Source organism: Clavelina lepadiformis, chromosome 5 (assembly GCF_947623445.1).
Source record: "Clavelina lepadiformis chromosome 5, kaClaLepa1.1, whole genome shotgun sequence".
NCBI classification, from domain to species: Eukaryota; Metazoa; Chordata; class Ascidiacea; order Aplousobranchia; family Clavelinidae; genus Clavelina; species Clavelina lepadiformis.
Window position 1 is genome coordinate 20,059,277 of NC_135244.1, and position 27,704 is coordinate 20,086,980.

The 27,704-nt window shown below is 35.8% G+C and overlaps 3 protein-coding genes across 7 annotated transcripts; 1 reads left to right on the top strand and 2 right to left on the bottom strand.

The window, feature by feature from the left end:
* The first annotated feature begins 1,073 nt into the window (after nucleotides 1-1,073).
* On the top strand, nucleotides 1,074-13,766 carry LOC143459032 (protein Hook homolog 3-like). Of its 5 annotated transcripts, none has more exons than XM_076955986.1 (23): nucleotides 1,074-1,235; nucleotides 1,995-2,080; nucleotides 2,370-2,445; nucleotides 2,672-2,722; nucleotides 3,642-3,774; nucleotides 4,051-4,115; nucleotides 4,219-4,377; nucleotides 4,907-5,070; nucleotides 5,234-5,344; nucleotides 5,439-5,556; nucleotides 5,699-5,812; nucleotides 6,000-6,110; nucleotides 6,459-6,598; nucleotides 6,838-6,978; nucleotides 7,420-7,507; nucleotides 8,815-8,849; nucleotides 9,034-9,116; nucleotides 9,192-9,270; nucleotides 9,461-9,590; nucleotides 9,836-9,907; nucleotides 10,098-10,222; nucleotides 10,651-10,673; nucleotides 12,242-13,766. In XM_076955986.1, exons 1-22 carry the CDS (start codon nucleotides 1,194-1,196, stop codon nucleotides 10,670-10,672), a joined length of 2,145 nt encoding a protein of 714 aa, XP_076812101.1. In that variant the 5' UTR covers nucleotides 1,074-1,193; the 3' UTR covers nucleotide 10,673; nucleotides 12,242-13,766. The 5 variants fall into 5 exon arrangements, with proteins under 5 accessions (XP_076812101.1, XP_076812102.1, XP_076812103.1 ...); XM_076955987.1 differs by having other exon boundaries at nucleotides 12,626-13,766; XM_076955988.1 differs by lacking the exon at nucleotides 10,651-10,673 and having other exon boundaries at nucleotides 11,371-13,766.
* On the bottom strand, nucleotides 13,692-18,181 carry LOC143459034 (uncharacterized). Its single transcript, XM_076955989.1, has 6 exons — nucleotides 16,262-18,181; nucleotides 15,826-16,029; nucleotides 15,386-15,539; nucleotides 14,862-15,021; nucleotides 14,489-14,674; nucleotides 13,692-14,175 (listed from the first exon to the last, which is right to left on the bottom strand). Exons 1-6 carry the CDS (start codon nucleotides 16,487-16,489, stop codon nucleotides 13,929-13,931), a joined length of 1,179 nt encoding a protein of 392 aa, XP_076812104.1. The 5' UTR covers nucleotides 16,490-18,181; the 3' UTR covers nucleotides 13,692-13,928.
* Nucleotides 18,182-19,179: 998 nt separating this feature from the next.
* LOC143459035 (uncharacterized) lies at nucleotides 19,180-27,483 on the bottom strand. Its single transcript, XM_076955991.1, has 6 exons — nucleotides 26,186-27,483; nucleotides 25,750-25,953; nucleotides 25,350-25,503; nucleotides 23,942-24,092; nucleotides 20,800-20,985; nucleotides 19,180-19,918 (listed from the first exon to the last, which is right to left on the bottom strand). Exons 1-6 carry the CDS (start codon nucleotides 26,390-26,392, stop codon nucleotides 19,708-19,710), a joined length of 1,113 nt encoding a protein of 370 aa, XP_076812106.1. The 5' UTR covers nucleotides 26,393-27,483; the 3' UTR covers nucleotides 19,180-19,707.
* Between the last annotated feature and the right edge of the window lie 221 nt (nucleotides 27,484-27,704).

The window sequence follows — 27,704 nt, forward strand, 5'->3', positions numbered from 1 at the left end:
CTGAATTTGGAACTGTTCGGCATGACCACTGAACAGCCGCCAGACAGCAGAGTTTAGCATAGGCCTATATAGAAAATTGCTATGTTATTGCCTAAAGTTCTCCGGCATGGCAAAGGAGCCAATATCGTTACGGTACGCCGTTAGTATAAGTTTATATCAGTTTCGGTCTTATTATTTATTAATGTGGCTTCACAAAATAGTGTCACGTAAATGAAACACCCATACAAAGATTGCAAGCGCAGTGAAAATTGCCTTAGTTTCATGTTTCATCTCTTGGTAGGATAAACAGGACAAAACCAATGATTTTTGAATCGGCTCCATTTATTAAAACAAAAATTAGCTGAGGCTGAAAATAATTAGTGTTTTAATGCTGGCGTGGCATAAACATTGATCCTTTTTTTTGAGAATCATAGAAGCAACCATAGTTAAAGCTTTGCCGATGGGGAAAAGTGCAATGGTGGCATCATGTAGTATCAAACATTAGTTATCATTATCTGCAGGCCAGGCGTTCTAATCGTTTTGCTACTGAGCTATGTAAACCACAATTGATGATTTATATGTCTGTAGATTGTCTTTAGTGTTGGCAAGTTAAATCGTTGAACAGTTTCTCTGTAGTAGAAGCTGGTAAGTAGGAATTGTAGGATTTTCATCTGGTATTTATGTATACTTATCAATCAACTTAGCCCATGAGCTCCAGACTAGAAAGTATATAGCAGTTTTTGCCAAGAAATTATACATTTAGATTGAGGTTTAGTGTGGTGTGATGACATGAACTGAAGGCTCAATTCTTTGTTTATTTGTTGTAATTGGCATTTGAACACCGACCAAATTTCCCTTCCTGTATGTGAACCAACATGAGCGTTTCAAAGTTGGGCACGAATCAATATCAACACAAGATTTAAACTTGAAAAGAAGGCTCTTAGTCTTTATTTAATACGTGTAAGAGTAGTATTTTGTTGTTGAATCTTTGAACGTGTTTTCATAGGCTAATAATGTCAGAGTGTAAACAAGTGAATCAACAAAGCTGCTTTAAACATATACTGTATATAGAATACATACTGTAAAATGTTGATTTATTACTATTTTGCAGATTGACACATTTTATGAATAACAGCCTACTGTGTCAGTATTATTAGCTTACATAAACTTAAGTATTTGCACCAGAAGTTCAACGGTGGGCAAAGGAATATATCATGGTTGAATCTGAACAACTTTGTGATTCTCTAGTAGTCTGGGTAATTGCTAAGTGTATTTCAAAGATTTATGAGCAGAAATGCTGTGCATAATTCATACATTAGTGCATTTTATTTCAGAATACAGCTACAGTTTTGCTATCCAGCGCTCTTTCTATTCATATTGCTACTCTTATCTGAACCACTAATCTTTAATATCTATCTGGGCATTTTACTATGAATAAAAAACACAATGACACCGTGACTCACTCTATATCTGATTACTTTGACCCACACAAGAGTTTGGGATGTATTAGGGGAAGATTTCTTTTCACTATTTGTTTATGTCAATTATTATTTTCGTTAAATATTATTTTATAAAGAAACAAATTTCTAACGACACTCTTAAAAGGGATTTCAACCCCCAGTATTGAGAAACACTGATGTTAGATTGCTTGAATAGCTTTAAGATATGTTACTTCAACACTGGAATGGAAATTTCTGCATACTGAAAGTTATAAACAACAATTCATGATTAAGTTACGTAGCTTTATACACATGTCTTGCTTTCTCAAATCAATAACTTCACCGGCTGACCTACTGTAACTGTTAAACTAACTCATTTGACTATTTACACCAGATGTGTGTGTCAGCAATTCATTTTCCCTTATGTATATTCAAATCTGAAACAATCCTGAAAACTTAAATACATCTGAATTCTTTCCTCTCATATGAACATATTTACGCTTTCTCCATTTTCATACATGCATTTCTTGCACTGGTATAATGTGAGGCATCGATTATTTTCTTGCTTTTTATCAGATCTCTGGTTTCGACATTGCCGTTCCACATAAACATGCTCATGACTTCACTGATGGAGTTGCAATGGCACAAATCCTCAACCAGCTGTAAGAATAATGTTATTACTTTTGATCATTAAGAATTTAACAGTAGAAGTAATGTTAAGTCATAAAACAAAATAAAGTCAGAGAATGTGCTGTACAGTTATATATACTGGCAGGAATTTGTTAGGTCCAGATCGTTATGACTCGATGCTTTAAACTAATTGAAATTAAAACAAAGTAGAATAAACTTGATTAATAGTAACCTGCAATATTAAACAAACAACAATTTTCTGAGTTAGTACAACTGAATGACCGTCACCTCAAACTTGAATTAATATGTCTTCTATTGCAGGGATCCAGATTATTTCAGTGATATCTGGTTGAGCCGAATTAAAACAGGAATTGCTCTTGATAATTATCGCCTTAAGGTAAGAAATTGATTGGATTTTCTATTTAAATTATTTATTTCACTAATGATAGCTGACCTTGTCTTCATTTTTCTTGATATATATATCGTATTTTATTATATGTTTGATATGTATGTGTGAGCAATATTGGATTCTTGACACTCGTGAGCATTTTAGTTATATTACTTAGTATATATTTATAGTATTTGTATCTGGAGATTACATTACCTTTTTTTTAATAACACAGACAAACAATCTTAAGAAAGTCTTAAATCAAACCATGGATTACTTCAAAGAGGTTAGTTAGTTGCACCTTATTAGTTTTTATCTCTCCTTTTCATTCTGGCTGCTGGTTTTTTATTTGTAATTTACTTGGTGGTCCATGATGTTGACATTGCATGGCACCCTGCTAGTTTTGTGATGTCAATGACGTTTCCAGTAGAGTGACCTACTGACCATGAAATTATTTTACAATGCAAGTATAAGATTATCTGAATGTTATGTGATCCTGGCTGGTTATTCAGTGATGAAGTTCTGTGCTCTGTGTTGTAACAATGTCTGCAATCTCTGTGTTTTACTGTTTACAATGACATACTTTATGTGCTGTTTCAAAAGATTTGACCCAATTATGGGAGAATGCCTTCCTGTGTGTTACTTTCATGCCCACAACATTTATTTTTAAAGTATAGCAAACTGTTTCATATATTGATCCCAGTATAACTGTGAAAAACATAGCGTGCATGTTTTCAAGACTTGATTGCAAATTTTGTTCATTTTATTAAAAGCAGACCACACACCAAAGGATACTTTATACATCATACATACCGTTTTGTAGCAGGCTAAGTTGGATTTGTCAGATGAATAGCTGTGTTATCACTATGGTATCCAATACCATGCCATATATATGTATATGAAAAATGTATAAATGTCTGTATTTGTCTATTATATTGCCTCATTGTATTCTTAAGTGATCAGTTGGTGAAGTAAAGGTCTAAAGGAATGCACATGCAAAAGCTTAAATGGCAAAGAGCTATGATGAAAAAACTCTACCACACTCATCCTTAATATGGCCATGTGTTTTTTAATTGACTTTAACAGTTAAATAAAACATTGTAATAAATTTTGGTCGTCTGTTTTCTTGGTAAAATGTCTTGTTTCATTCCTTTACTTGCTGTGTATGATGTGTTTATATTTAAACCATGTATAAATTATTTTAGGTAAGCGGCAATTCGATCACGGGGTTTGACATGCCCGATGTATCATTAGTCAGCGAAATGGCTGACAAAAGACATCTTGGAAGAATGTTACAACTTATGCTGGGTGTGGCTGTCAACTGTCCCAGTAAACAACGTAAGTTTTAGGCTACAACTCTGGATGACGACTCAAAATCTGTTATAACTTTATACTGACATTTAAAAACGTTTCTAGAAAGATCTTTGATATTGACCTTGTTCTCATCCGCTGTACAATGAAAAAGAAATTGCATCCTTCTATAGTCGTAGTTTATGCTTAAGTGAGCTTATGACTTTAGCAGCAACTTTTGTGTGATTGTCCCTGGTAGGCGACTCAGTGACTCACGTATGACATATTCAGAATTTTTTTATTATATCCCTCATATCTGTTAAGGCAATATCGAAGAAATCATGCAACTTGATGAGAATGTACAACACGTTGTTATGACTGCAATCCAGGTATATACTCTGTGTAATGCTGTTTAAAAATCTAGGATTAAGAAGTACAGAATATTATTGCATAGGAATAGAAATAATCATAAATAATAATGTAATATCATAGGAATTAATGCAACATTACCAAGCATCTTCCGAAGGAAATGACTCAGCTGTCATCGACCAGGGAGTTAGTGAGCAAGTGAAGCTACTTGAAACAAAACTTACTGACGCTCACGCAGATAAAGAAGAAATGGCTCAAAGATGTCACGAACTAGATATGCAGGTGGTTTTCCTGTCGTATATGTTTAAGTCTTAAATGCAAATTACAAAAAATATATATGTGTCGCCTTCTTTTGTTTATTACTTTAAACTTTACCTCTCAGGCTCGGGATTAACTTTCTGTTTATTGTTGTAATCTCTTTTATCTTAAGAGTTATGACATACACATTTTGTTGTAATTACTGTATTTGACTCAAATTTTAGAAATTGTTTAATAACTTCTTTGATGTGGTTGTAACATTTTACAGCTCTGTACTTTTTCCACTGACTACACGAACCTTCAGTGTGATTATGCTCTTCTTCATGATAAGGTTCCTCCTCCTGCTTCTTACTCTATCACTTCCTTTCAAACTTGCTTTAGTTTATGGATTTAAACTTTTATCTTAATTGGCAATATTAAGAAACTATAACTAGAATAAGTTATCGCTTCCTGGTTACTCCATGTGCCTTCGTATATACACAGTACATTTTGCCTGTCATCCAAGTACTATAAGCTGATTATAAAACAAGTTACCTATGTTTGACGATTGAAGGTGGCGCTTCTGCATGAAGAGAAGGCCAACATCCAGCAGGAAAACATGCAGCTCCAGGAGCGCCTCAACCAAACCGAGAATCTAGAAGATCCCTCCTCCCCTGCATCAATGCGGCATTCTCAGATGTTGAACCAGATTGAAGCCCTCCAGGAAGAAACCTACAGGTCGGCATTTTATAAGTCAAAAATGTTAGCTATGTTATGTTGAATATATATATTTACTTTACAGAGTACACCACTAGTAATGAATTTCTTCTCCAAGTTCTGTGGGCTCTACACTTAACTATTTATACTAGAGAAACAGCATGGGCAATGATGTTTTTTGCAGGCTAGAGGCGTCACGCGATGATTGTAAGTTACGTTGTGAGGTTGTGGAGAGAGAATTGATCGAATCACAAAACAAAATCGAAGAATTGTCAGCACTTGCGGAAGAGTCACGGTATTTGCATGCTAGGATTGTGCTAATGTTATTTTTTTATCGAATGCATTTACTTGTTTCTTTTTGTATCGTGTTTTTTTCATACGTTTTGCAGTTTATTAAAAGATGAAATTGATTACCTCCGATCAGCTTCAGACAAAGCTGCTAAACTTGAAGCCACGATTCAAACGTACAAAACAAAGTTAAAAGAAATTGGTGATTTACGTGGACAGGTGATTGACCAGAGTTTTTAGCTTTTCTATGAACCAAATCTTAACTACTGCAATTCACAAAAACCTACCATTTTCAAAAGCTACAAGTTGCTTTGGTTTACAGTCTCAACAATGCCACTAATTTTCAATGCAAATGTTTCAGGTGAAACTGTTGGAAGAAAGAAACACGTCATTCATGGAGCGTACAGTTGACTTAGAAGAAGAATTAAAGAAAGCAAACGCAGCTCGATCACAATTAGAAACATATAAAAGACAGGTAGGTCAAGCATCAACAGCATGTGGTATGGGTGATATGTAGTTAAATAATTGGAGACACTACCGCGCACAGAGCTCAATTGTTCCACTTCCACTTCCACAAGCAGCAGTCATTATTTATGACTGAATACATGTTAAGACAATATTTTTGTTATTTTTCATCCAATAATTTTTTGGTTTTTCATCAGGTCATCGACCTTCATAATAAATTGTCGGAGGAGACGAGGCGAGCAGATAAATCAGAATTTGAAATAAAAACGAAAACGGAAAAAATGAAAGTTCTTGAGGCAGAAAAGCAGGTATACCGGTTACCATTTTCAGCTATCCAGTTCAAGCTTGTATTTACAAAATATAATTCTAAATCTTGAAGGACATAAGCGTAATGATAGCGAATATTATAATATCAACTGCTTTTATAAGCAGTATATTGGTGTGAGCAAAATATATGAACACTAAACGTATATATTCTTCTTAATATATTATTATATATTACTTTATATATTCTTGTTGTTATTATATATATATATTATACTATATTATTCTTGCATGGTTGTTGAATATACTAAATATATTCTTCAGATATTGCAGTATGCTGATATGCTCAATGCTGAAATTTAAACTAAACACTTTGTCTAACTCTGCATCAGAGATTGGTGGCGGAACGTGACTCGTTAATCGAGACAAACGAAGAACTTCAGTTGACTCAGCACCAGGCTGTTGGAGGGGGCTTCATGAACGAACAACTTCTAGGCAGCAGTGACACCGCTTTGACTCCACTTGAAGTCAAGTAATTTAATTATTATATCAGAGTTTTTATTTCCAGAATAAATTACGTTTTCCTATTGTCTTAAGTAAACCCTAATTTATGTTTTCATGAGTAAATCTTTATAAGTTGTGATTGATAATTTTGCACATTTCCTGTGTTTTTCTGTAAATTTTTTTTTACTTATTTCACTTACCATACGTTTTCACATTGCTCACCTCTGTACATGTTGCGAGTGCTGACAACATTTCCCTTTATCACAGGGAGAAGCTGATACGGCTGCTACATGAAAATAAGATGCTAAAACTACAGCAAGGTGAAATCGACGATGAAAGAATTATCTCTTTAACTAGTGACCTTGAACTTGCAAATGCAAGAATTAATGAACTTGAAACGGATAACAGGTGATTAAGGTTATGTTGAAGCTTCAAAGGCAGAATATACAACTATGTGTGATAGCTGATCGGTTAGGGCAACAGCGTCACATTGCAAAGCATTCCATTACATCTGGTTTGAACACGGTCATGGCTGGTGGTTTTTTTACTTTCCACCAGCCCAGAGTATTTGCAAAAAGGGGGGGCATAGGGGACAAATAGCGGCGGAGAAGGAAGAACTGGCCTCTTTTCTCTCACCAGTGTTCAGCGTTATGAGAACCTTAACTTCCCATTCATGACATTCGTAGCGAATTACAACTCAACTTTACCTTTTAGTTTCATGACAGACATTACATTAGTTTTATTCTCCGATTACATTCCTTTTTATGTTGACATTATCTCCGTACAACAATGTCGTCTTAATTTCAAAGATGTTTACATCATTCTTACTTGATGTTTTGACTTGCATAGATTAAGTAACCAGCGTGGACTTGAACTTGACAAACAAGTAAAGACCTTGCAAGACGAGTTGCAGGTTAAAGGTGCAAGTAGTGAAGATGTAAGTTCCTTTTTTTATCTTGGTGGTAACGCTGCTTGTGATAAATTTTTTGCGATGCGTGAAAACTGGAGTGCTAATATTTTCTGCTAAATTTTTTTTAATCTCTTTCAATATTTTCATTTTCAATTTCTTTTAATTTTTAATATTTTCTGCTAAATTTTTTCTTTTTTTAATGTTTTAAGTAAAATATTTGCTGGACTTAAGAGCATAAGGTGTGCTTGGTTGAATTGAGAAAGATTAATTTAAAATCGAAATAATTTCTGTTAAGATGAGGTTCATTGACAACGTGCAAGTTACTGTTGCTTGGATTTGAAACTTGATAATTTTCAAATATTTTTTGTTGCATATAACTTATACTTAGAACCATGCTGGTATGAAAATACAATCAAAATAAGATGTTGCACGTTTTGGAGCATGTGATGTTTAAATAAAGATTGGGCTCAAGTTCGCCTTTTTTCCTGTAAATCACTGAGACATTTTGAATTCTCAATAATATTCATTCCACATTTTTGTCTAGTTGCAAGTTTAAATTATCAGTATTTGCATCATCTGTGCTTGACGTTTGGTTTAAGAATGATATAAATAACTGAATGCCTTGTTTACTCGCAATTTGAATGATATGTGGTTGTGCTAAGTGCAAATGGAATGTGCATGAATTTTAACCCATTCTTTATCTTTTTGCATGTTCTACATTGCAGCCACATGTGAGTATTGACCGGTTCATGTTTGCTATTACTTATCTCATGCTCGTATCTATCGATGTATCCGTTACGCATCTCGCACCTCATGCCATTATACATTGTCTTTTGTGTCTTGCTGTCTCATGAGACTTGGGCCAGAAAAATCGATAATTATCACCGCTGCGTTTAAAATATATTGATAGCGACTCGGCCATTGCAATCAAATAGATAGCAATAGCAGCAAATACATAGTTCAGTGAATTTGGAATTGTTTTAGTACTCTAAAAATTCTTAGAAATTTCAGCAGATTTTTCAGTCGTTGATAATAATAATCAATATTGGACAAATTGTGTCTGAAAAGGACATTGCATTGAAACACAGTTGCACACCAATTAATCAATATAAATTCATATATGTATGTATCTATAAATTGTACACATTTGTGTAACATAAAATGACTGACACATCAGTTAATAACTTGACTAATAATGTGATAAGTAAAACCATGTTTGTGGTCTAAGCACTGCTTGCTTGGTTTATTAATTGTGCTGCATTAACATTAGCTCATGTATCGTTGAGTAAAAGTATTATTACAAATATCACTTTTGAAGTAAATTTGTTTTATAGAATCAAGCATTGCGGCATAAACTGAAGGAACACTTGTGAGTACATTTATGTAACTTTGACTAACTCAACTTATTTTAAGACTTGCAACACAGAAAACAACTTAGCTAATGATGACTACCAGTACCAAATTGTAGCATGATACGTGTGGTACTGGATCTTTTAAGTCAAGTTTTTTTTATCCTGCTGTGTATGAACTTACCAGTATTTTTACATCTAAAGGAGTCGTTTACACAACACCAATGAAGAGTTACAAAAGAAGAAAGCTTACATCGAATCGGTTGAACCTCAACTCGTACAAGGAGGTGGTATATACGTTCCATTTCCATTTTGAGTGGTTAGATTTGCAAGGGATGATGCAAGATGCTGCTTTTTTTTAGACAAGCAAATTGCCGAAATGAAAAGTCTGTTGAAGAAGAAGGAAGAAGACATGAAGGCCATGGAGGACCGATATAAAAAGTAATTTTTTATTTTATTGAATTGTTTTTGTTATTATTTTTATTATATAATTTTTTTTCTTCAGTTTTTCAATTAAATTTGAAACTGTGCAGTAAAGTTAAAGCAGTGCAGTAAAGTTTCAGGAACTTCAGAATATGCATGTATCTTCTAATGATGAAGATTGCTCGAAAACTTTACAATGTAATCTTAGATACCTGGAAAAAGCGAAGAGCGTGATACGGACGTTGGACCCGAACAAGTCCCAGCAGAGCACAACGCCTCAGATACAGAAATTAAAGAGCGAACTTCAAGAGAAAGACAAACTATTGAAGCAAATGGAGGTTTGAAAACTATGATTCACTTTGTGAAACTCTGTACACCAGACTCGTTTATATTTTGTTTAATATGAATTAAGATATGTATTATACATTTGAAATAATAGTTTCTTGCTTAGACCGGTATATACTGGTTCCAAAATCACTCGTTTGATGGAAAGCAAGATTTTGATTAAGCACGTACTTGTTGCTGGGTTGTTGTTTGCAAAAATCTTTTACATATTTATCAAATGCATAATTTTTGTTTGCAGAAAGACCAAGACAAAAGCAAAGCAGCACGGGAACAGGAAGAAAAACTTGTTGTTAATGCCTGGTACAACATGGTTAGTAGGAAATCTTCTTTACAAATTTCCATTGATGAGTAAATAAAATGAAGAGAACCGCTAACTGTTATTTTTAACCTCTAATGTGGATAACATCAAAGCAAAATAAAATGTCCAAATAAATGAATGACAAAAATCAGCTCAAAATGAAGAAATATTTGCGTAACGATAGCACGATACATTCAACCAGGGCATGCAGTTACACAGGAAAGCCGTGGATGAGCGCTTATCCCACACGAGTCCAGGTCAGTCTTTCTTAGCCAGACAACGCCAAGTTTCCTCATCACGGAGATCCCATCCAGGAACAGTGCAGAGGTAAGTGAAGAAATCGTTATTTTAATGATGTTATGGTTCAAATAAAGGGATCGTTTTCTGTGTGATTGAATGTGATGAAACTGCATGAAATTTTGTTTTTTTACAAAACATTTTTGTTGCCTTGAATTTGCAGGAGTATAAAGTTTATAAAAGTTATGTTTTTGTGCACTTTTTTGCATTTAGCCCGCATTCAGAAGTACTATTGTGCACTAATTTTTTTCTTGGCATTTTGAAACGATTTGTTATGTCTGTCATATTATACTAATCTTTTAAATGTGTTAGTTGTCATGGCACTCATTGCTGGTATATACAGCATCAGCCGATTATGGGTTCTATTTCAAAGAGATTCAAGCAGCAGTATGTTTGTCAGAATGTGACGTGTGATTTTGCCATTAACAGACTTTTCTTTGAATTTACTTTTATGCTAGAATCCAGCTAGGGAGCCGATGAGGTACGATATGCATGTCGGGGTCACCAATTTGTAATGGTAACTGCATTGTGTGCGGTGGCTTTAGGCTTTTGCTAGAAATTTTCTGACCGCAATAAATAGCACTGCACTGCTTAGTAATTTACTGAAAGCCTTTAGGGGAAAATTTTAACTTTATAGGAAAAAGACTTGGTTGTAATGACTAATGCTATGAAGTGTTGATAAGTTGATTGCAACGGTTACATTCAAAAATTATAACCTGCAAAGATGTGAAGGGTATTCGTATAAACATTAACAAATGTGTGTTCCATGATGTATTAGGTTAGTAGTAGATAGGTGTCACTCAGCAAAGGATATCTTAGAATGAATTTGCTTGATAGGATAATTTGTGTAGTTGATTTCATTCATAGTTGTCTGGGTTTATTAATTATTATCTGTGTAAAACAAAAAAAACCAATGTTTTTACGCTAGCCATTAGTTTCATGCATATTTTAGCATAAAAAGTATAACTTTATGTAGAAGTAGTGTACCGGTAGTTAACGACTTTGGTTCAAAGAATGGGATCATATGGATTGTAGCATACACAAACAGTGGCGTTTGCATATTTTCATATCAGGCCAATTTGGTTTGGTGGAAACCATTATGTTTAACTAACCCATTTTAGTAATAACAATTATTAACTTGTTTTTCATTTTATTTTTTATATAACTCTGCATGACAGTTATCTCACCTCTGTTTAACCTCTTGGTGGCGTGGGAGAGCTTTTTCTTTTAATGCATGATGGAAAACTGAATGACTCATCATTTTGTGGAAGCATGATTGAGCGGATATTCTATTGGTTGTCGTGAGAAACTGGTCGCTATGGCACTGCGCATCACTTAAGCGTCATCAAACCGACTTCATATCATCAGCATGCATTATATTACTAATACACATGCTTTTTTGTAAATTTTTGTTGTCAAATGCATCATTTTATTAGATTCGTAAGATTTATAAATGCCGTTAGTCTTGATCAAAGCGACCCAAAGCAAGAACTTGTTAAAACTATTTCGTCACAGTGACTGTATAGGAAATTGAGCCTTCTTAATATATGCTAGTCGGCCCAGCAGATTTACAACAGTGCTGCAGTAGTTACATGCAATCTTACTTTTGGTATATTGCAAAGTTGTTTAAGCAATTTTGTGTAACTAGTTATGTTATCTTACTTATAATTACTCCCATTAACACTACCAAGTATAAAATCTGCGCGAGTCTCAGAAAGAGTGCAATTGTTAACAACTATATTTCCAGTGATAATAATGGGAATGTAACTCGACCAAGCGCAACGTTCTACATTGCATAGGTGTTTTTAAGCCGTATCCTGTACACATAACGGTTATGTTTTCACCAGCGCCACATTGTGCATGTCTTTCATTAAACTGTAGTCTAAGCATGTATTGTATATATATAAAAGTTTGCAGGTTTTGTGCTCAACGTTTTCTGCTTTTTGTTTGCTTCGTTTGATATCTAAGTGCGGTGATATTTGTTCGCTTTAGCCTTGATTATGCGCATGCCTTAATGTTCTGTTTTATTTTTGTTTCAATAAATCATAGGAAGGAGAATGACATGCAGCGCCATCGCGTGCCTGAAACGCTCGCTTCTTGGACGTACATGTAGTAGTGATGTCACCATGACGTTGTTCATGTAGTGGTGTCACTGTTACGTCATCAGAATAAAACTTATCGCTTGCCAAAGTATATATCTATTGTGACTGATTTAAAAGCTGTTGATTTCGATGTATCCACAGTAGCGTCCACCTTGATAGATTTGTGGTCGATTGTATGTACATTATTTTTCAATGCTGCTTGCTTTGTTTAATGGCTTCTTTTTCCCCTTCTTGTAAGTAGGAAATATTTTTATTTATTAGATTATTGTCTACTGTTAATGTTAAAATATCCATATCAAACGTAACAATGACATCATGAAAACCGTCACAGGGCCGATGACGATGACACCCTTCTGGCTCACGTCAGCTTCGTCGTGTGACGTCTTCTGTTCTATTGCAATTGAACAAATTTCTAGCAAACTTGAGTTTATTTTCCATTTTTGTATTTCCCAAATTTGTAACCTTCGCCGTGCTCTAGCTGACACACATTCCGGCATATATGTGCTTGTAATCATATTGGCCCACAGATTATTACGTCACTGGCGGAAGCTTGGGGCGCTTTTGGTCAGTAGCAATATTTGTTACTTGTTACCCAATCCTGATAGCATGCCTGCTTCCCGAAATCGCGTTTTCTTGTTGTTCCATCATGACGTTTTGTTACGTCACAATGCACGAGTCTGTCTGTTTTGAGAAGTGTGAGCTTTCGTGATATGGTTCTCTGTTGGAACCAGCATGGGTTGTTGAGTTGTATTTCTAACCTGCTGAACGAGCACGTATCGTATAGCCAGGCTTGGATTTCTAGTCGGGTAAATCTTCTATTTTTTTCGGTTTAATTCTTATTTTCGAAAACAGACATTCTCTCGCTAGAAGTGCGCGTGACGCTTGTGTGACGTGGTGGTCTTAACTCGATGTGAATCCGATTTTATTGGGACAACCATATAGCTGTGTATTCTCATTCTCTCTTATCCAAATACAGCCGGTGGGTGTACTGTACTACTCATTGCAATCAGTTTGTCCCCATCGGCTAATTTATTAGAATAGTAAATTTCGTGTTTTGTTTTACGTCTTGTGTACGACTCGTGTTTTTGTGCGTTTTTATTTTACATTTTTATTTTGTGTTTGCGTAATCTTTAACACCATTGCTCTAAGACGTAGACTAACCTGCTTCGAAAATCTTATGGAGTTGAATCTTTGTGCTAATTGAGTTTCGAAATTTTAGCCATTTTCATCGCTTTGTGCCTTTTTCTAATCTGTCGGCACGGTACTGTAATAGGACGTTTTTGACAAGTACTTATCTACAAACATCTTATATTTTTTGCAATGCATAAGATGTCCATGTGGCACATTCTGTGCACTTCAGTTGTTTTCGCAATCGATCTTTATTGATACACTACACCGAAAGTTATTTCTTGTTTTATTATGGTTGAATCGCGGTGAAATACAATATATTTAACTATCTCAATTGCCAAAAACTACAACTGTGTTTTTCTGTAACGCTACCTTTTAAATGTTTCAAACTAGTTAGAAAAAGCACAGAAATATTTTCTAATTTCTTTCGTCATTGAAACAATTACAACGCTAATATCGCAACACTTGGCAGTCAACATTCCCTGCTAGTTAAGACTAAAAACTCACTAAACTTCATGTGTCTGCATGCCGAGCAACCGTTGTTGACATAACGATGTTGTAAAGATTGCCTTCTGGTTAGCAGGCAATTTTGCATTTTCCTTCTGGGACAACGTAACAGTTGCGGGTGATTTTCGCTGGTTTATCGGTGTCATAATCTGTTGACCACTTGAAGCAGAATGCATCGACGGGTTTTCGTCATCGTTCAGATGTAGTATGCGTGAAACCTGGCGCAGGAATCTTGATTTTGTCGATCTGCAACGAGAAGGTAGATTATACTGATAAAATCTAGGCGGTGCGTGAGCCTTGTTAACTGCAGCACCGGCGCCTTTTAAAAGCCAGCTATTCAAGCGGTTTACATATGTTTGGTGGTAGTGGATATTTAAGGTTATTTGTGTTATACACAATCTTGCAAGTGATTGTGTTAAATTTTGTAAGTCCAGAGAATTGCAAGTCACGATATAATTTGCATGGATACATGCTAAAGCGTTTTCGAACTGTAGGCTATTTGAATTTTTAATGTGTTCATTCTCAGATCTAAGTCAATCTGTCACTAAATTATACTTACGAGGGAATGCTGTTGAAGCAAAACAGCATGCAGAATATGTTGAAGGTCGTGTCTAATTTTATAAAGATGTAGGCGTATGGTTCAGGTATGTGCTTGCAGGCTGTGTTGACCAACACCATTGTAATGACGTCGGTAATTCCACACAAGAGGGCCACGGTAAGACAACGTTTCACCAGTTTATGGAATCTACAGCAAATTCTGTTTAGCCTGAATGTTGAATGAATGGCCGTCAAAGCCTTTTCTATAGCTAGTTTAGATGCTACACATAGGAATGTTCTGTCACAGAATAAACACAAAGAATTTTGATCCATACATTTTATAAACATACAAAATTTTGAAGCTCAAATTATCAAGTCAATTATAAATTATCCACCTGCTCGATTTCTTTTTCCGCATACCAGATATTGCTGTGCTGGATAAGGAAGATTTTTTGATGAAGATTCTTATGGTGATGTAGAATATGAAAACGTAGATGAACTGCGATGTGCTCGTGAGAACTGCCAGCACTGGTGGCAAATAAATTAAGGACTCAACTGTAAAAATATCAGTAGATCTAAATGCTTTTTGTTAGCAATTAGTCAACAAACAGATCATATCAAAAATATCACTGCAGGCTACAAGTGCGGCTATTTTTTTCCAATATTAAAACTTAAAAGTGGGCTGGTTATGTTCTTATGTTTTCCAGTAGTTGGTAAATTACCATTATTTCCTGTCTGTTATATAGACAGGTTGTGGTAGCGATTTAGGCTATTTAGTAGGCGTCGTATTTATTTTCATATCATAGTAAAAGTAGCAGTTTAGGGGATTTACTATTACAATGCCTAATAGTTCCGCTGTCGGTCTATTAAAGTCCACTTGAATCTTTAAAACGTTGAGAAAATTGAAAAAAAAACTCACCTCTGTGGTAGCATTTGTTGTTTTTGTAGTTGGCCTCAACAAACTGATAACCGTTTACTTTGACCCACGTTGCTACAATCGGCAGAGCAAAGGAGATGATTGTAAAAAAGATGGAAGTCTTGCTCAGGATGCGAAGCCATTTTGGCATAAACGACTTTATTGAGGATGGAACAAAATAATATCAGCGTGATAATTGTTTGAGTTTTCTAATTTTAAAGTGAACCGGGAGAACTTAAACTATGAAAGCAAAATTACCAAAACATTTTATAGGCAACGTTTTATGTTAGACTTACTTACTTTTAAAATAACAAACCATTGTCTGCAGCTAATAGGACATTATTTGTACTATTTGGTATAGTGCACTACCCGTATTTTGTGTTATAAGTTTATTTGAAAGTGAAAAATATTTAACACTCATATGAAGCTGTACACATACATACCTTGGTTACTGATGACGCGTGAATGTAATATTGGCGAGCCCAAACGAATATGTAAATGGTCATCATGCAAATCGAGTACATGGTAGGACCTGTAACTCGTAGAAGCAATGTGCACATCTCGTTCGAGTAGGTGAGCGGTAGAAATACACGAATTAGTAGCATCGTTGAATAGACTATCATCGTAAAAACGCAGAAAAGAAAAATCTGAAATCAAAAGTTCTGTTTCGTACAATAGTTTTTAATTTCAAATTTGAGTGTGAAAAACTAATAAAATTGTTAAGTTTAAAAAGGAGCAAATATGAATCATATAGCACACATTAATGTGCCCCTTTTATTCGAGCTGCTAATACAGACTCCAACATGAAATAGTATTGCAGCGCTGGTTATATTAAGTCGGTATAATTTGTAATTGAATGATTTAACGTCCATCACTTACTTTCATCAACGGTGGAACCTTTACCGGAGAACGAGCTCTACGGCACGGCTGCCCATTGTCTCTCGAACAAGAAATTTTAAGTAAAAAACTAAACATTGCAACCTCGATTGCCATTGTGACAAACAAAAATGCAACAAGATATGGGAACTTTGTGGCCTCAACTTCGGTGCCAAATGAAAGAATTTCTGCCGCAGTCGTGGCGTTCATTTTTGTAAGGCTAGCTGGCATGTTACAGTACGCTTTAAGAGTAAATTTGTGAAAGTTAACAAGTATAACTTACTCGAAGCCTACAGCAAGTTGCAAGACTTTCTCATGTAAACATATACATTATACTTGACGTACAGACATGAGACTGCTATATTTGACAATAAACTATAAGTTTAGTAGTTTGGTAGTCGTAACCGGTAAAAATTGATTTCCATTAAATCTCATACAGTCGTCACAAATGAAAAAGAAATATAGTTGAAATAATTTTTTTCCAAAAGCAGCTTTAATAGGCCTACTCAAAGAGCTTTCCTGACCAAAAATGAACATTAAACAATGAGTTATCCAAACCCATACGTATATGGGTTGTTACAACCAGCTGTGCGGAACCAGTGGCGATAGACTGCCTGCATTAACTAGACTACCTAGTCGTTGTTAAAACTATACTGCAATCACGCTCTGTATTTATATTTTATATTCTCGTTTTAACAAATATTACTGTATTACTATTAGCTAATGTTTTCTATAGAAAACATAATCGGCCGTACTTCTAGTGTCTCGTTGATGCGTTATACATTGATAGTGAGCTACTTGGTGCAGGATCAAACCGCTATACAGTCATGAAATGAAACTTACATATTTTTCTCTGCTCAAAAAACGTCCTGTTTATTTGTTCAGGTTTTCAACTTGACAACCGTGGCTACGAAACATTTGACCCTGCGCGATGCCCGAATTTCGCACAGACGACGCAGGTCGATTTATCGAGTCATTCTTATCAAGACACGGCTTGTGCAGTGATGAGCGATAAATGTTGTTACTGGCTGTCAAAATAGTGCCCGAAGGCTTGAAGAAGAAGCTGCTTCAATCCGAGACGCTCCTGCAATATAAATCCCTAACCACAATATCTAGGAAAACTTTTTAATTAATTATTATTTCTGAACGTCTAACTTCAACATTTCCCGCAGGTGACGCTGGACTGATCTAAGCCATAGAGTTACCTTTACATTACCAGGTATTATCATTCAAATGATCCTATAATTAGATGTTTAACTTACTGATCATAGTCATGGTAAGTCGTAAGTCATGGTTGCGTAAGTCATGGTTACTGCGCCTTTTAGAGTCTGCGGACCATAACGAATGAATTAAACTTTTAAGTGGACTATTTTTTTGGCCGCTTTGTGAATGCATTTTTCAAACTTCTAAATAAATATTTGATGTTTTTCTCAGTATCTGCGATTCATCGCAATTTCGCAACAATTTTCTTTTCTTACAAATAAACATTGTTTTGATAAAATCTTTACCTTTGTAAGTAAACGTCACAGCAGGTGTATACGTCGTTTTGTAAATGCAGTTTGTAAATTCCTAAATAAATATTTAATGCTTTCGGCAAGAGCTGCAGGTCAGTAGGCAACTACTGTAACTACCTCGCAATTCTACACGAATTAGTTTTCTCACAAATTAATTGGACTTTGACAAAATCTTTAGGCTGTCATGATTTATCGGAATTAATTGTATTTTTGCCGTTAATTTTTCCGCGGTTTCTTATTAATCTACATTGAAATTTATAATCTAAGTAACCTAAACCTAAGCTCTATCTTTGAATATAAATCTGAATTCCGTTTAATCCCAAATAGGTAAAAAATCAACATTTTGCATCGACCCATTCTCCTAACCGACCATCTTTTGCAACTGGCTGGATGACCAAGTACCTACCATGAAATAGTCACTTTGAAAGTTTTACCATCTTTACAGCGCCCTGAGCATACGTCATAGAGTAGCGCGAAAGCGTCCTGCCGCGAAGCACAATAGAAGATCGTCTGTGGACGTCATTGACTGGAATTCCTTGATTTACTTTATTTCTCCACTGCTACAAGCCTTGTTCAACTCTAGGAATTTTTTGAGTATAAGGCCGTCAATCATATTGATCGTCAGCCTGCAGTATACGGACTGCACGCCAGGTTCGCGCAAAGCAGGATAAAAAAGACACCATTTATCAATTTAAAGTGTCGTAAAGAGATTTCTGTGACAAATAAAGTTTAACAAAACTATAACAATTGCATTTTCTGAATTTTTCGCTGTCTTAGGGTGGTTAAAACGTAATTGGTGTTTAAGTTATACATTTTTGTTTGGATTTCCGTACTTGAATCCAAGCTTCGGGGAGTGAGTGAGAAGTTAAGATATTACCATAAACAAAATAGTTCATTATAAATGAGGCCATCTTTCTCTTTATAATTAAAGTTAACGATAAAACGTTAAGTTTATGTCAATGTAATATGAAGTAACGGAAAGTCATGTCAAAAAGGTCGAAGAGCCCAATGCCGATGCAAAGCGTAGCTGCGGCGGCCATCGTTCTAAGCCGGCATTTGATTAATGTTAGCGGCCATTATGATATCAAAATAGACATCCACAATACGTGTTATTGTGTTGCTAAATACATTGATGTGTGCATTTTGCGAAAGAAGTTTGGTATAGCAGAAGTGACAGTGTGCATGAAAGGAAACCAAAAAGAATTGCTCGAATTCTTTGCGTAAGGGTCAGCAGACTTCAAAAGTTTTTATGGGGTCTGTGACCCAAATAGATGGAAAACCACGGATCTAATATAAACCTGAACCAGTAAAGCAAAATTTTGCAACACCTGAACTCTAGGTAAACCGTTTTAAATCGCGGTTAGACGCTTTGCTCTAAAAGTCTAAATCTAAACCATTTGGGAAAAATAGGATTTTTTATTAATTTTATTTGACAAAACTGTTAAATAAAAACAACATCAATGTTAATATTGCAACGTATAGCTTAGGCAATATAACAGGCGGGTTTAGATTAGGGCTTACAATTTAGTCAATTGTGTTTAGCCGTTAGCTGCATGACATCAGCCGTTTGCTAGTGGTTAGCTATAACAGTCGCAAACAGTCAAATCACATTTTAATGGCATGCCAGTTGCAGGGTAAACTTCTTTTTTTTTTCAAAAATCGGAATGAACATTGTTCCATTAACATACTACGTCACGTCATGGAAATGCTGTAAAATCTTTGAGCAGTAGACTGGTTAACAGAGTAGTATGTTTCTGTGGGTCGATGGTATACCAAACATTCCGTTCAAAATTCGTACCTACGTTTTCGGCTAATGGCAAATTCCTCAGTCGGTAAGAGCTTCAGCCGCTAATCGTCTACTATAGCTGGATAAATGTTTCCAGCCTTAATTTAGATGGAATGGGCCTACGGTTTTTGCATTTGAAGCAGCCGTTGTCAACATAACGATGTTGTCACGATTGCCTTCTGGTTAGCTAGCGATTCCGAATCTTCCTTTTTGGGCAAGGTAGCAGTAACCGGTGTTTTTCGCTGGTCTGTTGGCAACAAAATCTGTTGGCCACTTGAAGCAGAATACATCGACTGGTTTTTCCCATAGTTCCAGTGTAGTTTGCAAGAAATCAGGCTCAAGAAGTTAGATTTCGTCAATCTGCAGCAAGAAGGTAGATTAATTATCTACATTACATGTAACCTACTGCAAATATTAGGCCTTCATAGCGGAACCATTATGGAGTTTAAATGTACACTTTTCTGCAAACTTTCCAAGGTATTTTTTATGGTTGCAATGATGACGATATTGTCTGTCTGCCTTGATTCACATATGATAGTAATAAAATGTTCGCTGTCGGTGAGCCTTGTTAAATGCACCACCTGCTCCTTTCAAAAGCCAGCTATATCAGTCGTTAATGTAAGTTCGAATATGACTAGATGTAGGCCTAAGTCCAGATAGAGTTTCTATAGATTCAGGCTACAAACTTTTGGAATTATACTTGAATTCTTAGTATGTTTAAGGACAATGGTTCCCAACCTTTTTAGGCTTGCGGCACCTTGCAGAAGAGATAAACAGTTTACAACACCCAGAGTTAGTATATAACAGGGGTGGCCAGACCTGCTTCATGCTCGAGCCGCATATAACATAATCCAGTTTTAAAAGAGACCGGGAAAATTGCATGTCAAATTCAACAATACTAATTCATTAAAGAGCCGCAATGAAAGGCTCAAAGAGCCGCAGTTTGGCCTCCCCTGGTATATAACAATACATTTTGCAGCACTAAAGTTCTCGCAATGGGGAAGCCCCCAATATTTAATTCGCCCTCCCCAGATGTTTCATTTTCTTTCAAAAAATCGACGCAAGCAATTATATGCTAATTCTATGACATCTAAGCCCGAGTGCGGGAGTCGCTGCTGATATAAATATAAAGTAAGAAAACTCGCGGTACCCTGACTATCAGAAGTAGCATACCTCAGCACCCTGGTTGGAAACCATTGCTTTAGGATCTTAGTCAACTTAAGTCACTAAATTATACTTACGAGGGAATACTGTTGAAGCAAAACAGCATGCAGAATATGTTGAAGGTCGTGTCTACTTTAATGAAGATGTAGGCGTATGGTTCAGGTATGTGCTTGCAGGCTGTGTTGACCAACACCATTGTAATGACGTCGGTAATTCCACACAAGAGGGCCACGGTAAGACAACGTTTCACCAGTTTATGGAATCTACAGCAAACGTTTTTAGCCTAATGGTATAACAAATGGAAAAATTAGTAGACTATACAGCACTGGCGTCATACCCAAATAATACACCACGGTAGCCACCACCACGTGTGCAGTTTTGTTTCATTTAATTTATAGAATAATTTTCATTCGCCAAATTCGTAGTTTGCAACGGAGGCAAAATCTCTAGCCAATGTACAAGACCTTTAGCCATATATATTTTAAAGTGAGGGGAAAGCCAAAGACAAGTGGGCCATTAAAGAGTAGTTGCCAGTAAATGTACTGGTGAATGGATTTTTAATAATATGTAGTGGTTAAGTAATTATTGCCAAAAATATACAATAAATTTGGCCTCTTATTATGACGGAAAACGCGGTAATTATGACTTCACAATTTAAAAACAATATGATTGGTGACCGGGGTTAGTAAAAGGGCTACAAATTTAGCCGATTAGCCGGTAGCTGGCGGTTAGTTATCACAATCGCTAATTGTCATGTCACATTGTTAATTACAAGCAAAAGTGCTATTTGTTAATAACAAATGTGATGAGAAGGGTCGTATTAGAAACTAATGTCATGCTAGACCACAAAGTTTATCAGGAAAACAGAGTATTCAAGCCCTAAATGATTAATAGAGCAGAAAGTTTCCGTGTGTCAATGACTTACCAAAAATTTTTGCTCCAGTTTCTTTCCTACATGTATTTTTTCCGCTATTGGCAAATCTTCAGTCGCAAATAGCCGCTATCGGCCATTAGCCGGCCAAATTTTCCCAGCCCTAATATGCTAGAAGTGGTGTGCTAGCTAACTCATCTTGAATGTAATACATCTCCATAGGTGGGTGATTAGTAGCAGGTATTGGTTATTTAATGTATAGGAATGTCAAAAATAACAGCACATGAACTGGTAAAGCGGTAATGTTTTACTGCAGCTACTGGTACCGGGTTAGACTAGAACCAACAGCCAAGACGTAGCTGACGGTAGGTTAGAATCTACATTTACTAGTACAAATACACAAACGGTTGCATTCTTGTTTTTATCGCAGTTACCGGTACCGGACTAGGCTATAGAGCCAGCAGCCAAGACTGAATTGTAGGGACTGTAGGTTAGCATTTTTCATCAACCAATACAAATATACCAACGGTAAGCTAGTTTAGGCTTATTTCACGAACCATGTTCTTGTTATACACTTAAGTACGCTATAATTATACAGTACCTATTAGTCTACTAGATCCAAATACCTGAGTCATCTCTGTTGTTTCTGTTATGGTGACGTAATAAGAGCCGCCATCTCTCAAGAGATGAATTTGCGTTTTTTGCCGCTTGTTTAGGGCAATAATTGCTTAACCACTACAATGACTACATGTTAGTAAAAATCCTTTCTTCAGCATATTTTCTAACAACTACTGTTTGAATCAAGGCCAAGTTGTTTTTGGACTTGCCCCCCACTTTAATATAGGCTATCCTGCTGCTCACTCACAACATTTTATTTATTCTTGACTGGATGTTGAAGTCGGCAGGCACGGTTTCCTACCTATCTGCAAATAAAGTCTTCAGCATAAATGACGTAATGTTTTTGCATGAACTTTGAGCCTTGTTCGCAACATTTTAACATCGATTGCTTAAGACGTATTGTAAAAAGAAGCCGAGATGTTAGATCTTAGAATGAATTAATTAATTAATGAAAAAATCTTAGAACCAAAAATCGGTTCATTGTCTTCTGATTAAACACAATATTAGCACTGATTAACATAAACAGCAATATTTTGTAATTTAATCACAAGCCTTTCTTTGTTGTCGATTTGTTTATGTGCCATATAATTGTCTTTATTTGATTCTTTATTATCTTCTGACCTATATAAATAGAAGCGTGTACAGACATTGGCTCGGAGACCAGTGCAAGCGTCAAACGGTTTTAACTAAATGTCTGCTCTGCCGGATAGTAACAAATGTGTTCTAGATGATCATAGATTCATAGAATGTTTATTGAAGTAAATGCACAGAGTTCGCAGGTGATATTTATCTTTCACATGCTATATGTCTTTGTCTGGAACGCTAATTAAAAAGCTAATTTCATACATTGTAAGTGTAACTGATAAGTTTGAAGTGTTTCTGACTTGAACACGCAAATCCTTCTGAAAGCTTATTGGAGTCAGAATATACACTAAACAAGAACCCAACAGTCATCGATGGGCAATACCGCGGTACTATAGTACCAAATTACTGTACCGCGGTACTTTTTCAGTACCGATACCGGTACCGTCGGTACTATTAAAAAAAGTACCGAATCTCTGTACCGAATTACTTTTTTCAAGAAATTTCAGTCGGTCCCGGTACTCGGTACTTTTCACGTGATAATTTCAAATTTTTAACAAGTATGTTTTCAAAAATACATATTCATTAATCCTTAATACTAATTTTAGCATCTGTTGATCTTTTTTAATCTAGAAATGACAGAGTAAAACTGCAAGCAATTAACATCACATATGTTTTAACCTGGAGTAATCTTTACCGGGAGCATAATAGCGACAAAACATGGCATTTGCAGCAGCATCTTTTACACAAAAAGTACCGTTACCGAGTACCGACTACTTTTTTAAAATAGTTCCGAATACCAGAACCGTCGGTATATTTTTTGCCAAGTACCGGTACCGTTACCGACGGTACTTTGAAAGTACCGACTGCCCACCTCTGCCAACAGGATGTAATACCATTATGAGTTAAGTCAATATTTCATACCAATGATCGATAGCAAACAATTTTAGACCAAAATCATATACATATTGTATCGATAAGTGTCACTTATGTCGTAAATAAATTTTTGTTTTTTGCTACACATTTTGACATAACTGTTTAACCACTAAATAATTAAAAATTCTTTGTGCCTTGCACTTACCGACAACTCTTCCAACTTGTTTTAGCACTTGTGTCTATGCTTAGGCCAAAATTAAACAAAAATCTACCTGCCCGATTTCTTTTTCCGCATTGCAGCTGTGTACAAGGAAGATTTTTTGATGTAGATCCTTATAGTGATGTAGAATATGAAAACGTATATGAATTGCGATGTGCTCGTCAGAGCTGCCAGTATTGGAGGCAAATAAGTTAAAGACTCAACTGTAAAAACATCGATAGATCTAAATGATGCTATATAATGTTGGCTATATCAGAAACATGACTAGAGGGACCCAAGTCCGGTTATTTTTATCAAAACCCAAAAGTAGACCTGCCAATAACTAAGCTATAGTTAGCATAGGGATTATCAATAAAGATTTGCCAGATTGCAAATTAAAAGATTTGAATTTGTGAGATACGAACAGTAGCCAATGTTTGGGAAATTTTTATCGGCTAGATGGCAGTGCAGCTCGCGCGCCTGGTAAAAAATGCGAACCGGGTTCGATTTCCAATTGCGCAACAGTTGTAATTCGCTTAAAGAAGATATAAACGACCTGAATGGAGTTGTAAATAGAGATTTGTTTGTGACTGCGTATGTTTTGAGACTTGGACTTGCATTCGACTCGATGGACACGACACGCTCGATTCAGAAAGTTTAACTTTCCGACTCGATTTGGTTGGAACTTGCGCTGTTAGTGACTTGATTTGTCTCCTAACCGGAGAAAAATTTCTATCAATTTTATTACTTAACAGTTTTAACATTTACCAATCAACCAAATTTATTGTCAGTCGCACAGTCGAAAAACGACGTTATGTGATCAACTACATTCCTTTCCTATTTGGTTTAGGCACCTTGTAGTGTTTTATGTGGTGACGTTGGGATATACGCTGATTGCTGTTTAGCCCATGTTTTATATATTACCTAGGCCTATATCACTTGCGTAAATTCGGCTTTCCACGCAATTAAAGTACATGAATAAATAATCCCCAACACATTAACGGCGCTTGTAATGACGTGGCTATTAAGTTAATATTTGTTTCTGCGGTGGGCTGGATGTTGTAGTACTACATCACCATAGTCTTGTTCAATTACAAATAATTGAGTTCTTTCTGTATTCGTTGTTTATTGATTAATTGAAATTTGTCGATCTTGCTAGAGTTGTGCCAATTATCGTTTCGGCGAAGTTGTGCCGCAAACCTTCCCTAACGAGGCAAACGGAGAGCGATATTGATAAGCGAAATCTTTTTGTTTAAAATAAGCTGATCTTTAGTTTACCGAGCCTAATACTTGAAAATGTTAATTAAGTTATATATGACTATGACTTTATTTATTTTCAAATTTTTTCGAGCTAGTCAAGATATACTGACGCTCTATAGTTGCAATGTACTGTACCATTGCTTAAATCCGTTTATAAAACCAGCTCAAATATATACATTAGATGAATCTTTAAAGTGATGGGAAATTTGAAAAGGACTCACCCCTGTGGTAACATGTCTTGTTTTCGTATTTGGCGGTAATCAACTGATAACCGTTTACTTTGACCCACGTTGCTACAATCGGCAGAGCAAAGGAGATGAGAGTGAAAACGATGGACGTCTTGCTCAGGATGCGAAGCCATTTTGGCGTAAACGACTTTATAGAGGATGGAACAAAATAAACAAATGTCAATATTATTGCATAACTGTTTTTAAAGTCAAAAAAAGGCCTGAAAAACTGAAGTAGAATCACAATTTTTTAAGCGAAAATTTTATGATACAAAATTTTCAATTAATTTGGCAAACAGTTTTCTGCTGCTTATGTCCCATCACTTACGCTATTTTGCGTTTAATGAAAGTAAAAAAATATTCAACATTCACATGAAGCTGTACACATACATACCCTGGTTACTGATGACGCGTGAATGTAGTATTGGCGAGCCCAAACGAATGTATAAATGGTCATCATGCAAATGGAGTACATGGTAGGGCCTGTAACTCGTAGAAGCAATGTGCACATCTCGTTCGAGTAGGTGAGCGGTAGAAACACACGAATTAGTAACATCGTTGAATAGACTATCATCGTAAAAACGCAGAAAAGAAAAATCTGGAATCAAAAGTTCTGTTTCGAACAATTGTTTTTATTTTCAAATTTGAGTGTGAAAAACTAAGAAAATTGTTAAGTTTAAAACAGAGCAAATATGAATCACATAGCACACATTAATGTGCCCCTTTTATTCGAGCTGCTAATACAGACTCCATCATAAAACAGTATTACAGCACTGGTTATATTAAGTCGGTATAATTTGTAATTGAATGATTTGACGTCTATCACTTACTTTCATCAACGGTGGAACCTTTACCGGAGAAGGAGCTCTACGGCACGGCTGCCCATTGTCTCTCGAACAAGAAGTTTTAAGTAAAAAACTAAATATAGCAACCTCGATTGCCATTGTGACAAACAAAAATGCAACAAGATATGGGAACTTTGTGGCCTCAACTGCGGTGCCAAATGAAAGAATTTCTGCCGCAGTCGTGGCATTCATTTTTATCAACGTTAGTACAGCACACCTTATCAAGGAATATGTATTAAAGTTTTTACAAGTATAGCCAATAACATGTAGCCTACAACCTACTGTATTGCACGAAATAAATATAGCTTCTTCATACTGGCATAAACAGTAAATATATGACGTTCATTCACTTGATATGCACATTGATTGCATTGGCGTTGGTGTAAGACGTAGGTTGACATGGGATCATAATGGTTATTTTTGGACTGGGGAAACTTTTGCAAGACTTACATTCACATAATTCTGTATTACCACGTGCTCCACCTAAATTTCTTACTTTACGTCGTGATGATCATAATTCATGGGAGCAAAATTTCTTTCAAACAGCTATTTTTATACATGCTATTTACCTCAAAACCCCCTTTAAGCAAAGTAGACTAGGCTGTACTTCCTTAAAGGCTTAAACTACAAATATAGGCTTTCTCTCCAACTGCAAAATGCTCAAAACCTCTGCAATGATATTTAAAATGGGGTTGTTTGGAGTATGATGTCATAGTTAACAATAACACAAATGAGCTTTTGATTTCAGCACGAGTTCACATACAGTATCTATTGGATGTAACATAACTAACGATCTCATAAAGGCCGCTACTTTTCTGTGCAAACTATGAAATAAATTAAAGAATGAAAGTTAAAATTATCATAACCTTGACGGATCCTCTGGAACCTTGTGATGAACCTCAGGCTTAAGACCTACCGCTCTGTAATATCATAGAGTTTTGCTATCAGTGCTATTACATTTTTCTAAAACGTATTTATTCGATTATATTAGCTGCGGCTTATAAAGTTTTTTCGTTGTCATTTTTGCTGCTTGTATTCGAAAGTGGTTATATGTTTAGCCTTTTTTTCTTGGTCACATTTCATCAACAAAACTCTCTCTCACCTCTCTCCTCTTCACTGCTTGTGGTAGAGCAGCGGCGGCCAACAAAGTTTTTAATCATCACAGCGTAGTCAAGTCCGTAGCCAAGTCTTTTCTATCACACTATCTCATCGGTCCCACACTTACCGTATCGTTGTTAGAGCAAGAATTGTGGTACAACAGAAACATAGATTGGGGAATACATCACCACGATTATGAACAGGTACAAATGTGCCCAAACGTTTCGCTTACATAAGAGAAAATAAGTTATAAAATCATAAAACTTGGGGTCATAAAAGCATATAAAGGCACACAGAACAATAACGGTTAAAACGAAGGTAGTAGCCGGTAAGTCTTTTATAAGTTCGCCGATTAGGTTAGAGACATAGTAAACCAGGTACGAAAAGATTTATTAAGGTGCGTTTA

Excerpts from the sequence above, each read along its gene's own strand:
- LOC143459035 (XM_076955991.1), bottom strand. The coding sequence starts at position 26,392 with ATGAATGCCACGACTGCGGCAGAAATTCTTTCATTTGGCACCGCAGTT. Across the intron at positions 25,504-25,749 it reads ACGCGTCATCAGTAACCAGG|TCGTTTACGCCAAAATGGCT; the intron begins GTATGTATGTGT and ends TCCTCTATAAAG. Across the intron at positions 19,919-20,799 it reads TGCTTCAACAGTATTCCCTC|ATTGACGAAATCTAACTTCT; the intron begins GTAAGTATAATT and ends TTCTTGCTGCAG.
- LOC143459032 (XM_076955984.1), top strand. The coding sequence starts at position 1,194 with ATGGTTGAATCTGAACAACTTTGTGATTCTCTAGTAGTCTGG. Across the intron at positions 2,446-2,671 it reads TTGATAATTATCGCCTTAAG|ACAAACAATCTTAAGAAAGT; the intron begins GTAAGAAATTGA and ends TTAATAACACAG. Across the intron at positions 6,599-6,837 it reads TTGACTCCACTTGAAGTCAA|GGAGAAGCTGATACGGCTGC; the intron begins GTAATTTAATTA and ends CCTTTATCACAG.
- LOC143459034 (XM_076955989.1), bottom strand. The coding sequence starts at position 16,489 with ATGCCAGCTAGCCTTACAAAAATGAACGCCACGACTGCGGCAGAAATT. Across the intron at positions 15,540-15,825 it reads ACGCGTCATCAGTAACCAAG|TCGTTTATGCCAAAATGGCT; the intron begins GTATGTATGTGT and ends TCCTCAATAAAG. Across the intron at positions 14,176-14,488 it reads TGCTTCAACAGCATTCCCTC|ATCGACAAAATCAAGATTCC; the intron begins GTAAGTATAATT and ends TTCTCGTTGCAG.